Source organism: Mustela lutreola, chromosome 6 (genome assembly GCF_030435805.1).
Source record: "Mustela lutreola isolate mMusLut2 chromosome 6, mMusLut2.pri, whole genome shotgun sequence".
NCBI lineage: Eukaryota > Metazoa > Chordata > Mammalia > Carnivora > Mustelidae > Mustela > Mustela lutreola.
Window position 1 is genome coordinate 135091819 of NC_081295.1, and position 14206 is coordinate 135106024.

The window sequence follows — 14206 nt, forward strand, 5'->3', positions numbered from 1 at the left end:
AGACCTAGGATGGCTTCCTTGAGGAAATGACACTTCATTGAGACCTGAAAGATGAGAAGGATGAGCCTGGAGAAGAATGTGCCTTTAGAGGGTTGTAGGGGAGAGTGGAACAAATTACTTGATTTCCCCCCCTTCGTCCCTTACCATTCTCACAAGGATGAATCAGTAGAGAACTGCTGAGCAGAGGATCCCAGCAGCACACTGGCATTCTCAAAGTCCATTGAAATGGGAGAAATGGGGATAAGGGAGGGCAGCTGGTCCAAACATAGCCAGAACCTTTAAGCAAGGAACAAATCTATTTTCCTTTCAGAAATGAGGAAATTGAGGCTTTTGAAGTTACACAAGTCATGGGGCTAATACATTACAGAGCTACAGTTCATACTCACAAAAGAAAGGCCTGTGTTCTTTCCATAGTAATACGGCTCTGTTACCTCTCCATCAGTGCCTGCCTCAGAGCCATCACGGCCCTTTGCATCTCATCCTCCATGCCTTTATCTGGGTAGCCTCCCCCACCCCCATCTACCCATACATAGATAGGCTTCTTTCCAGAGGCTGATTCCTCTTGTTTGGCAATGTCTTGTTACAGAAAGATGGTCCATAGCGTTGTGTACTTTGCTGATATGTGAGCTTTGCTGGAGTGACATGGTCTGCCCACAGCCTTTGTACACGGTGCAGGTGGTAACCTGGGCCAGAGTGCCAAAGGCCACTACACAAGACTGCCATCAGGCCAGACATTTTCAGAAATCCCTCAATTACTTTCTTTTTTAAACTTCCTGCTTCCCAGTACTTTATTATGAAAAATTTTGAAGTGAGAAGTTAAAAAGATCTTACACCCACAATTAACATCACACTCAGTAGTGAAAAATTAAAAGGCTTTTCTCTAAGATCATGAACAGGACAAGAATACTTTTATTCAACATAATATTGGAAGTCGGGTACCTAGGTGTCTCAGTCAGTTAAGTATCTGCCTTAGCTCAGGTCATGATCCCAGAGTCCTGGGGTCAAGGCCCACATCAGGCTCCCTACTCAGCAGGAAGTCTGCTTCTCCCTATTCCTCTGCCTGCTGCTTGTACTACTTGTTCTCTCTCTCTTTCTCTGTCAAATAAATAAAATCTTTGAAAAAAGTGTCCAAAAACCCCCATAATTTTGGAAGTCATAGCCACAACAATTAGGCAAGAAAAAGAAATAAAGGCATCAAAATTAGGAAAAAGCAAAGCTGTCACTATTTGCAGGAGACATAATAATATTATAGGAAACTATGAAGAGTCCATCAAAAAACTATTAGAATAAGTGATTTTTGATACTATAATAGGATATAAAATCAAGATACAAAAATCTGTTGAGTTTCTGTATGCTAATAATGAACTATCAAAGAGAAATTAAGAAAATAGTTATGTTTACAAATGCATCAAAGGAAAAGAAAGTGCCTAGGAATAAATGTAACTGAGGAGGTGAAAGATTTGTGTAATGAAAACTACAAGATACTAAGGAAAGAAATTGAAGAATGCATAAATAAATAAAGAGATATTCCATGCTCGTGGATTAGAAGAATTAATATTGTTAAAATGTCCACAGTACCTAAAGCAGTATACAGATTTAAAGCAATCCCTAATAATATCCCAATGGCATTTTTCACAGAAATAGAACAGACAGTCCTAAAATACATATAGAACCACAGAAGACCCTGAATCAGCAAAGCAATCTTGAGAAAGAAAAGCTGGAGGCATCACACTCTCTGATTTCAGACTTTATTACAATGCTATAGTAATTAAAATAGTATGCTGTTGGCATAAAAGGAGACATATAGATCCATGGAACAGAATAGAGAGCCCAGAAATAAACTCACTCGTGTGGTCAATTAATATATGGCAAATAGGCCAAAAATATACAATGGGAAAAAGACAATCTCAAGAAATCATGTTGGGAAAATTGGACAGCCACATACAAAAGAATGAAACTAGACTACTGTCTTGCACCATACAAAAAAATTAACTCAAAATGGATTAGAGACTTAAATGTACCATCTAAACCATAAAAATTCTAGAAGAAACTATAGGCAATAAGCTCCTTGACATAGGTGTTGGCAATGATTTTTGGAATCTGACACCAAAAATAAAAGCAACAAAAGGAAAAATAAACAAGTGGGACTACATCAAATGACAAAGCTTATTCACAGCAAAGGACACCATCAACAAAATTAAAAGGCAACCTACTGAATGGGAGAAAATATTTACAAATCATATATCTGTTAAGAGGTTAATATCCAAAATATATAAAGAACTCATACAACTTCATAGCAAAAAGAAAAAAAAAGATTCAACTAAAAAATGAGCAGAAGATCCGAATAGACATTTTCCCAAAGAAGACATCCAGATGGCCAACAGACACATAAAAAGATGCCCAGCATCACTCATCATCAGGGAAATGCAAATCAAAACCACAATGAGATACCACCTCACACCCCTTAGAACTGCTGTTATTGTACAGACAAGATAACCAGTGTTGGCAAGGATGTGGAGAAAGGGAACTTTTGTGCACTGTGAGAATGTGAACTGTTTTAGCCACTATGGAAACAGTATGAAGTATGGAACAGTACGAAGCTTTCTCAAAAAATATTTACTCAAAACAAAAACACTCAAAGAGACATATGCACTCTTAAGTTCATGGCAGCATCAATTACAATAGCCAAGATATGGAAATAGCTTAAAAGTCCATCAATATATTAATATATAAAGAAAATGTGTGAGTGTGTGTGTGTGTGTGTGTGTGTGTGTAAATTCAGCAGTAAAAAAGAAGAAAGTCTTATCATTTGACAACATGGATGAACCTTAAGGGCATTATGCTAAATGAAATGTCAGAAAGATAAATACTGTATATGATCTCACTTATATGTAGAATCTTTTTTTTTTTTAATATGTAGAATCTTTAAAAAAAAAAAAAAAGTTCATAGATCCAGAGAACAGATTGGGGGTTGCCAGAGGCAGGGGCTGGGAGAAATGGAGGAAGGGAGTCAAAAGGTTTTAAAAAATTAAAAAATCATGAGCTACAAAAAGCAATGTAGTATTCTGGGTCAGATCCTAGAACAGAAAAAGGGCATTTGTTAAAAAAAAAAAAATGGGTAATATCATAATCAAGTAGGGTGTTTTGTTAATAGTAATGTACAATGTTGGTTTTTTAGTTTTGACATATGTACAATTAGGAACTGGGTGAGGAATATATGGGGGAAATTAGTAAATAAACATAGAAATGTAGAAACAAATTTAAAAAAAACTTTACAGTGAACTTTTATGTGTCCACCATCAATATTACTTTATTCAGTCTGCTTTATTACAGAATATCTGTTTACCATACTCTTTATCCACAAGTCTGTCTGCAAAATAAATTGCAGATATCAATATCCTTCCTACTAAATATTTTCAGTATGCACACCACTAACTAGAGTCAGTATGTTCACAAATTTTTCTTTTTCTTTCTTTAAGATTTTATTTATTTATTTGTCAGAGAGTAAGAGAGAGAGGACAGGCAGGGAAAGCAGCAGGCAGAGAGACAAGCAGACTCCCCCCTGAGCAAGGAGCCTGATGCTTGGCTCCATGCCAGAGTCCTGGGATCATGACCTCAGTTGAAGGGAGACGCTTAACAGCCTGAGCCACCCAGGCATCCCCCAATTTTTTCTTTTGATGCCAGATTTGCCTACAGTACATTTACTGAGTATTAACAAATGCTTATGCCTGTGTAACTCTAACCCCCACCGAGATAGGAGAGCAGTACCATCACACCGGAAAGTTTCCTCCTGCTCCAAAGCATGCAGTCCTTACCCTGTCCCTGGGCTATCTGTTCTGGAAAAGTGCTCCTTTGCCAACACAGATTTCTTTGTTCAAGAGCTTAATATAGGTGGAGTTGTACAGTATGTATTCTTTTGTACTAGGCTCCTTTTATTTACCATCTTTTGTGATTCATCGATGTTGTGTGTGTTGGTAGTTCATTGCTTTTTTTGCTGAGTAGTAACCCATTGTACGAATATACGATCTTTTTTTTTTTTTTAATCCATTCTCCTATTGATGCATCACTGTTTCCAGTTTGGGGCTATCCTGAATAAAGCTGCAATGAACAACAGAAGTCTTTGGGGACATATGTTTTCATTTCTTTGGGGATTAGGATTGCTTAGCCATAGTTGAGGTGTATGTTTCGTTTTATAAGAAACCTCTAGACCTTTTCTCACAGTGGTTGTACCACTTTATATTCCCACTCACAATGTATGAGAATTCCAATTGTTTCTTATCTTCCCCAGTATTTGGTGGTGTCAGCCTTTTTAACTTTGGATATTCTGGTAGGTGCGTAATGGTATCTCATTAGGGTCCCCCATGGGTTTTTATGCTTCAGTTTAGTTTGGGGAAAATTAATGGAAGAAGGGAAGAACGAGAAGGAAACAGTTGTTTTGGGATTATATACACTGTAGACTTCATAGCACTTATGTACAAATTCTCCAAATCCTCATCCTTTTTATACCTTTCTATTTTTCGATAATGCATTGTTCTTTCATATTCTTCAAATTCATTCTTTGTGTTCATAATTACCTAAAACCTATTATTTTCTAAGAGTATTCAATACTCTGAAATTCTTTAGTGCCTGATACTGCTCTTGTATCTGCTGTATTTGGCTCATTTGAACTTTGTGCTTTATAATTTTGGAATAGGAGCTGATGTTGTTAGAATTTATTTGTGGGAATTCTGTCTGGTCTTCCCTGAGGGTGTTTGTTTGCTTTACCCTTAATTCAGTGATATCATGAGCCTGTAGCCACTTTGTTTTTTTTTAAAGTTATTCGTTTGGGCCATTTCAGCCATAGGAGGAATAGAAATTCAAAGCCCAGATCTATTAGAAGACAGGCCCAAGGTTGTGAATTCACTTCGAGACTTTTTTTTACATCCCATGTCCTATCTAAGACAAGCAATTGCCACTGCTAGTGGACTAGCTTTTCCCCTGTCCATCCTTTCATTGATGAGTGCTGTGTTCAGTACAGGGGGTATCTCTGTTTCAACCCTCTTTTCTTGCATGCCATGATCTCGTCTCCTGTCCCTGGCTGCATTTTAGACCTTGACCTTTGGATGTCAGGATTGGCCTTGCACAACAGGGACACTGTCTCAGTTCAGCAAGTTATTGACACATATCACAAGTTATTGACTGGGGGGCTTAAACACTGGACATTTATTTCCCACAGTTCTGGAGGCTGGAAGTCCAATATCAACGTACCAGTAGATTCGGTGTCTGGTGAGAGCATGCTTCCTGGTTTGCAGATGACTGTTTACTTCTTGTATCCTCACATAGTGAGGGCGAGAGAGAGAGAGAGAGAGAGAGCGAGAGCGAGCTCTTATATCTTTTATAAGGACCCTGATCTCACTTGTGAGACTTTCACTTTCATGACCCAATTGTCTCCCAAAGACTCCACCTCCTAAAAATATCACAGTGGAGTTAGAGCTTCAACAAATGAACAAATGACAAACGTTCAGTCCAAAGCAGCCCCCATGTGGGACATTGCCCTAGGCCCAGGGTCTGTTCTTTTTTTAGTCATAGAGTTAATTCTCCTTTCTCTTGGGCCTGTCTGTGCATCTGAATGATGTTTGTGTTATGCTATCCTACACAGATAGGTCTTTTGCAGCAGGGAGGTTTTAAAATTTTTGTTTCTCCATGTTGCCAGAAATGGAAGCTTAAAGGAATAAAACTTGTGGTTTTCTCTGATTCTTGAAAATACGACAAACAGTTCATCTTACAATGTCTGTCCTCAAAAAAAAAAAATTTAAGGCACACTAAGCACGTGGTAGAACTTTGCATGTTTTTTGGATAATGACTCTTTGCACTGAGATGCCTTCTTGTTTTTGTTTTGTTTCACAGGGCACAGCTCTGAGTGGGAAAAAGTGGTACATTTCTGAACATTCTCAGGATCCACAAGGAAACCAACCATGTCCTTGGATGACATTAAGATGAAAACTAGTGACTTACTGGAGAAGGAGTACCTGGACAGCGGGGGTTTCGGAAAGGTGTCTCTGTGTTTACACAGATGCCATGGACTCGTAATACTGAAAAAGGTGTACACGGGCCCCAAGCGCACTGAGTGAGTCAGGAGCAGAGGCGGTTGGGCCAGATTACAGCCTGGCCATGGGAAAAATTACTGTGGAGATGCAGGGCAGGGCAGTGGATAAACATGGCCCAGGCGTTAGAGGGAGACAGACCGTGGTGTGTCAGTGGGCACAGTTTTTGTCCAATAACGCTGAGAGCTGGTTATTATTACCCCTGTACTGCTAAATGGGGATTCTGAGGCTGGTTAGCAAGAAGCTCCCAGCTAACAGACAGTGGAAGAGAAGCGAAGAGAAGGAGTTAGAGAAAGGGAAGGAGATGAGGAGTGATGAGGAAGGCAATGAGATAGACCCCTGTACTTGCTGCAACGTTTTGGCGGGGACCAGCCCTACCTATAGAAAAAAAAAAAAAGGGCCATTAATTAGAAGTTCCAGAAGCCCTCTCTTTAAAGCAGTTGGTAGATTTGTTTTACTTCCCTCTTTTCTTTTCAGAGTTGTTACCAAGAGAGGCTGCATTTTCTCTTGTGCCATCTGCTCAGGCTGCCTCTCCTTGTGGCTCTCCGTGTGCTTTGCATTCATTCTTTCTTTGCTCTGATGTTTCTCAAACGCTCACTACCCATCACTGGGAAGGACTGAGAAATTCCTCTACCTGTGGATGCCCACTGTCTGGGCCTGGAAGAGATCAGGGCACGCACAGGCATCAACACCAGTGTGTGATGCGTTGGAGGCGTGCACTGCATTTCTTGGGGGCACAAGGGACAGGGGTGCGAACTCTGCCCATCTTGACAGCACCTTTCTGTCCCACAGGTACAACGAGTCCCTCCTTGAGGAGGGCAAGATGATGCACAGGCTGAGACATAGTCGGGTGGTGAAGCTGCTGGGCGTCATCATAGAAGAAGGGAACTACTCCCTGGTGATGGAGTACATGGAAAAGGGCAACCTGATGCACGTTCTGAAGGCGGAGGTAAAGAGGGCTTCGCTGCGTGCTCAACCCGCACCGTGCCCTAGGCGCTGCTCTTCTGTGATGGTTCTCACTGTCATAGTTGTTGGTGTCAAATAACCCCCTTATGAGTTTGAATTTTCTGAAGTCAATACCGGGTGAAAAGGTCTCAAACTTTCCCTGCCCAGAAGGTGGTCTTGCTTTCCTGTCAGTCATTGCAGATAGCTGTCTATACCCCTCACTTTGCGGGGGGGGGGGGGGGTCCTCCCTGTGTCTTAGTGCTGGTGCTGGCCTTGGTCAGCCAGTACAGCATCTACAGTTCAGGGGTAGGCACTGTCTTCCAGAAGCCCGTGGTCTGACCCGAGGCAGATGCCTGCTGGGTAGCCAGGAGCTGACCGACTGACTGAAGGATGTATACTAGACATGACTGTCTGTGGAGACAGAATCTTAGTGATTGCTCTTTGATGCCAACTGAGAAACCTAGAGGCTTAATATAGAACATCAGAGGCAACAACACTGGATAAGTAAGACTTACAATAAAAGAAAAATTGTGCATGCAAACCACATCACTTTAATAAAGCATTTTTTAGCGTTTATTTACCTATTAAGGACAAGGCCTCGTGCTAGTTGCTGGGGAGGCAATAGCAAATAGAGCAGACACATACCACGGACAGTTGAGGAGGGAACAGTATGGCGTAATGGGGTTTCGGTAGACATCTCCCAGCATGCTGTTGGGAACACAGGGGAGAGGCGCTCGCTTTCGTGTGGAATAGATAAGAAGGGATTCCAGAAGGAGGATGCTTGAGCCAAAGCCTGAAGGACAAGCAGAGATTTAGGAACATGTGTTCCGGTGAGAGAATGGCAAAGCAAAGAGACTATGCCAAATTTGGGACACTGCAAACAACTGGATTTGGCCAAAGCATAGATTGCTTGTGGGAATGGTGGGCTGTAGCAGTCTGTAGGGCAAATATCCCCCCCTTTCCCCTCACCCTACAGCTCTTCTCCCTCACCCTACAACTGCCTGAGGTTATGTCCGTTCTTCAGGTCTTCAAAGCCCCAGACATCTCTCGCAGACAGTTGTGGGAAGGGTAACAGGTGTTCACTGATACACATTGTGTTATAATTGAGTTAGACTGTTCTTCTCGCCCAAACTAGGCGAGACCAGCTGCTGCATGAAGTAAGTAGGCATCTTGATTGGGAGATAAATCCTGTGTGACACCAGGTGTCCTGCAGGATGATGTGAAGATAAGGTGGACTAGTTTGGGCTCCAGAGGAATTCAGGAGGGTGTGAGGGAGAAAAGCAGAGCAGGGAATGTGAAAGGGATTTCCTTTGCTTGCTCAGAATTTGTTCCGAAGGTCAAAGTTATACCAAGGAAGAAGGGAAAATCTCTGACTCTTTTTTGGATGGTGGTGATCATTGTGGGTTTTAAATATGGTTTGGGGGGATTCACTTGAGATTCTAACTTCCGCCATTTAAATTTTGGTGTTTACCAACAACCAACATATACATAAATTTTTAGGAGACAGCCCGTTTGTAAACCAGAGACTGCACGTGTGCATGCACACACAGTTTGCACTTTTCAGTGTTAAGCAAAACTAATGTTTTGGAATGCTCTACATTAACATTGATATTTGTGTAACTAGAATAGAATTGTTCAGTAAGAATGACTTGCGAATTTACAAGGACCTGAAGTATCTGATAACAGATTACCAAATAACTAGTAAATTCACTTCCGCATTCTTTTAACATCATGATATCTCGCATGTTAATCTTTCTATGTTTGTAATCAGTGTGAGCACACTGAGAATCTCTTGTATTCTTTTTTCTCAATATTATTTCATTTACACACTGCTGTGACATTGTTCATCCATTTAGTATATAGTAGCATATATTAATGCACTGTGGAAAATGCCTGTTTTTTGTTTATTTATTTATCCCTTCATTCAACAACAATTCTAGGCACTATGCTAGGTAGTAAAGATGCATATATTCTAATCATTATTGTGTTCCTCTCTCAAGAGGCTTAATTTAAAAAAATTTTTTTTAAGATTTTATTTATTTACTTGAGAGAGAGAGAGTGAGAGAGAAAGCATAAAAGGGGAGAAGGTCAGAGGGAGAAGCAGACTCCCCATCGAGCAGGGAGCCCGATGCGGAGCTTGATCCCAGGACTCCAGGATTATGACTAAGCTGAAGGCAGTTGCCCAACTAACTGAGCAACCCAGGCACCCAAGGGGCTTAATTTTATAGCATTTTAATATATTACCATATTGGCATGAAAGTTTTATTTTTACATGACAAAACACAGCATTAATACTGTTAGCATGTGGAAGAAATCTTTATTTCAAAGGGGGCCTCTTTTAAAATGATGACATTGTTGCAGATCATGATAGAAGGACTCCTGGTAGCTACAGATGGACCCTAACCTGTGGTTCCACTTAAGATTTTTTTTCACTTTATCATGGGCAAAGCAATGGGCATTCAGTGGAAACCATACTTTGAATTTTGAATTTGGATCTTTTCCTGGGCTGGCAGCATGCATTACGATCCTCTCTTGTGAGGCTGGGCTGTGGCAGTGAGCCACGTGATGACATGGGGGACAACTGATATCCTCACAACCATTCTGTTACTCACACAGCCATTCACTTTCTCACCTGCTGTTCAGTATCAGTCAATTACATGAAATAATCACCAGTTTATTGTCAAATAGGCTCTGTGTTAGATGATTTTGCCCAACTAAGGCTAATGGAAGCATCCTGAGTAGGCTTAAGGTAGGCATAGGCTAAGCTATGATGTCCAGTACGTTAGATATATTAAACACATTTTTTACTTACGATATTGAGAATGTATGATGTGTTTATAAGGATATATCCCCACTGTATGCTGAGAAAGATCTGTATATCCTCTAGTTCAGGTCCCACTACTTTGGAATAAAACAGTTGCTTTGGCCCATTTGACTTACCTTTCCTTTTCACAGACTTAATGTCACTTGTTTTAGGTCAGCATCCCCCTTTCTCTAAAAGGAAGGATAATTATGGAGATCATTGAAGGGATGTGCTACTTACATGGACAAGGCATAATACACAAGGACCTAAAGCCTGAAAATATCCTCGTTGATGATGACTTTCACATTAAGGTAAATCGTAATCTGAAGGTTTCTAGAAGATTGGGGTGATTTGATTTTAATTCTCCATTGTAAATCCACTTCTGTACCTGGTAGACCTCTAAAGGAAGACCTTATTCAGCTTAGAGCTGGCAACAGTGGAGCCAGTGGAAGGGTCTGCTGAGCATTGACAAGAAAGTTATGGACTTGATGGAGTTCATATTACTTATTTACTTATTCTAATCTACATTTTTTATCAGTTTTTTAAAATTTTAAACTGTAACTTACTCCATTGTAGTAAAGGGAACAAGGGGAAGAGGTTTTCCTTTTGTTTACTCAAGAGCAAACTTAACTAGGTGGAACGTCACATCTAATTGGTTTTGGCAGCAGGAATCCAAGCATGAGAATCTGAAAGGGGAAGCAGCACTTGGGGGAGAACTCAGGAACTGCTTACGCAGGCATCTTTCCACTACAACGTTCTGCTTCTAACACTTCCTTCTAGTCTTGGACAGATTTTATTCCTACAACATTGAAAGAAGCTTCCTTCTTTACATTAGTAACATCTTTTATGTATCTCCTGTGTTACAATCTTGGGATTTTAGATCATCACACGCCAAAACCCATACCCATAGGCTTGGATTCCTAGAGGTGAAAGTGAAACTCTCATCTTTGATCTCTTCTTAACTGTATTGTTCTATTGTTCCACACTTTTGCCCTTGCCTCCTCTCTCTGTTCTGTGTCTGACCTTTGTATTTTTCATCTTGCTTTCTTCTCTGTTCCCCCCCACCCCTTTCCTATCCCATCTTCTCTTAGGTTCAGGCTACCCACTCAAAACAACTAGCACTGCTGTCCTTCTCAGGACTTTGGAGTCCTTAGAATCTTGCATCCATGGGCTTCAGGACACCCTTTGGGAAAGCTAAAGGTGTGGTATGTTGTCACCATTGGCTGTACAAATTTGCTGAGAAGAAAATACGTTTTCTTCCTAGCCCCCAAAATAGTTGAAAAAATATGCAGAGTAAATGAGGAATTCAAATAAACATGTTTTGCTGTAGTTCATGTCAGAAATGACTTCTGCTTTTTCTCTCCCCTCCCCTGCCCCTAACCCCACTAGCAGATTCCATGGTTTTATTGCATAAGACTCTGAGATACCAGAATTTCACATGGACATTTCTTAGGGGACATTGTCCAACTAGTTGAAGAAGCACAAAGTTTCTATGAATTTGTTAAGAATTAGCTGCTCTACCTAGTGGAAATTTCTGGAAATCCACTCTACCTCCCATCTATTAGTTAACCCCCAAATTTAAAGACAAGTCTGATTTGCCTGTGGCTCTCACAGAATAATCCCATTTGCTCTCTTGCAGATAGCTGATCTTGGTGTTGCTTCCTTTAAGATGTGGAGTAAACTGACTAAAGAGGAACATAACGAGCAGAGGAAATTGAATCGAGTCTCTAAGAAAAACGGTGGAACCCTTTGCTACATGGCCCCTGAGCATCTGAATGACATCAACGCAAAGCCCTCAGAGAAGTCAGATGTGTACAGCTTTGGCATAGTACTTTGGGCAATATTTGCTAATAAGGAGCCCTACGAAAGTAAGACATTTGTAGAGGAGTGAGGTGTTAATCAGACCTGCTGAGTAAAATAGCGGCCTTCAGTGAAGTCGGTTAAGACTTATCATGTCTGTTCATTTCACATCTTTCTCACCCACTAGACCATAAGCTACACAGGGTCTGGGACCATATCTGATTTCTTCAGTGCTACTTTACCAGTATCTGCCCACACAGTGCCTGGAACACAGTAGGTGCTCAACACAATGAGGTTGAATAAAAGTAATTTCAGTTTGGGAATCAGGGATCATAGGACAAGTAGGAGACTTGATGATGTATCTGAGTTCGGAAGGTGCCATAAAATTCCGGGATTCTTCCTGGACAAGAAAGCTTGCTTGCTTCTGCTTATGAGACATGTACTTCATACTTGATTCATTCACTTGCTCCCTTACTCGAGAATCATTTCTTTTCAGTACTTACTGTGGGCACTTTAATTCAAATTAAGAATGAAGAGGTGAGAAAACACATGGTTCATGTAGGAGAACAGATACAGAAGTAGTCATTCTTTAGATTAATGGATATTCTCTGGTCCCATTTTTTTGGGGTGATTATCAGCTCCCCTGGTTTAATGATCACCCATTGCCAAGGCCTCTAAAATCTCTTATATTTAGCCCTGGCCTGGATATCCACTTATCTGTTATGTCCATTACACTTACCAGAGGAACCCCAAAGCAACATCCCCTAAATAAACTTATCTTCTACATGTTCCCCTTGTAGTCCACTCAGCTTTGCTCTTCTCATGTTCAGAAAATGGCATTACCATCTACCTACCAAGTTGCTGGACCAGAAACCTTATGCATCCCAGTCTCAGCTTTACCCCTTGTTTCCCACATCCAATCAGGCATCAAAATCTATGAGTTCAAGGTATTCATTCACTTCTACCCCCACCAAACTCTCTGCTGGCCACACCCTCTATTTCTGCTGAAGCCTGCTTATGCCATTCCCTATTCACACTGCAGCCGAGCTGGTCATCCTAAAAGGCAAGTATGACCATCTCTCATCTATTTAAATCTTTCCAAGGCTCCCTGGGCCTTTAGGATAAAGTTCAAATTCTTCAGTATGGAATACAATGCCCTCTCTGATATGGCTTTTCTGTCTTTCTCTATCCTTATTCCTTATCTCTCTTTTCTTAGTCCGTATGTCCAGTGAGAATGAACTACTCATAATTCCTGGGACACTTCATGATTTCGGGGACTTCCAGTCTATTCATATCCTGCTTCCCTAGCCCGGAATCCTCCTCTCTGAGTCCTCCTTCCTGATTCTTTACGTGGATAAATCCTGCTTATTTTCTTGAGTCAGCAAAGCCTTCTCTGACCTTCTAGTCACAGTTGTGTTAGAAGAACCCTTTGTACTCCTTGAATAGCAGTTAACCACTCTATATTCTCAGTCACTCTCAATAGACTGAGCTCCTTACAGGTAAGAGCTATACCATATTTGTTTTTGTATTAAAATCTGGAGTATGCCTTTGGTTTTATTTATATATTCTATTTGTTCTATCAGGTGGCCACCTTGTGATGAATTCTGTCTCTCCTTGCCAAGGTTAAATGTTGTTTGATCATCTGGACAGTAGACTATGTCAGTGCCTTGTCAGGGGGTCATTCTGCCTCTATCGGATGAGGCATCTGGACTAAAAGCACAGCCTAGGGAGAGAGATTAGCAGCTTTGTCCAAGTTCTGCCACCTCCCTACCTGAGACACACAGGACTTGAAGAGAAAGTCAACTTAAATCCTTCTTTGCTTTATAGATGCGATCTGTGAAGAGCAGTTGATAATATGCATTAAATCTGGGAACAGGCCAAATGTGGAAGACATCCTTGAATACTGCCCAGAGGAGATAATTAGCATCATGAAGCAGTGCTGGGAGGCGAAACCAGACATTCGACCAACATTTACTGGTAAGGGCATCTTTCATGACCTGAACATTGCCAGTGAGGCGATTTTTTCCTAGGAAGATGTAATCAAGAAGTTGCTTTAAGTTTTCAGAAAACTCAGTTCCACTGGTGATTTCAAATTGATTTTCTAGATTTCAAACATTTTGTTCAATGAAAAGATACCATCCCTCTCAAAAGCATGAAGGCCTACAAGGTGCTCTTATTTCTTTTTTGTTTCATAATTAACTTTTTAAAAATTGTGTTAAGATTGGGGCATCTGGGTGGCTCAGTGGGTTAAGCCTCTGCCTTCAGCTCAGGTCATGATCTCGGGGTCCTGGGATAGAGCCCCGCATCGGCTCTCTGTCAGCGGAGAGCCTGCTACCACTGCCCACACTCTTTGCCTGCCTCTATGCCTACTTGTGATCTCTCTCTGTCAAATAAATAAATGAAATCTTTAAAAAAAATTAAAAAATGAAATTTCTAAAAACAAAAAATAATTGTGTTAAGATATACGTAACATCATTGACCATGTTAACCTTCTCTTAAGTGTACAGGTCAGTGGCATTAAGTACATTCACAGTGTTGCGTGTCTCTCGCCACCACCCATCTCGAAAACTTCTTC

At 40.9% G+C, this 14206-nt stretch overlaps 1 protein-coding gene across 1 annotated transcript in view; it reads left to right on the forward strand.

The window, feature by feature from the left end:
• Positions 1–5924: 5924 nt before the first annotated feature.
• RIPK1 (receptor interacting serine/threonine kinase 1) overlaps positions 5925–14206 on the forward strand; it is a gene marked incomplete at its 5' end in the record, with an annotated part of 36089 nt that continues 27807 nt past the window's right edge. The window contains 5 exons of the mRNA XM_059179130.1: positions 5925–6106; positions 6876–7032; positions 10005–10142; positions 11471–11699; positions 13459–13608. Coding sequence (XP_059035113.1) covers positions 5925–6106; positions 6876–7032; positions 10005–10142; positions 11471–11699; positions 13459–13608 — 856 coding nt within the window. The remainder of the gene's footprint in view (positions 6107–6875; positions 7033–10004; positions 10143–11470; positions 11700–13458; positions 13609–14206) is intronic.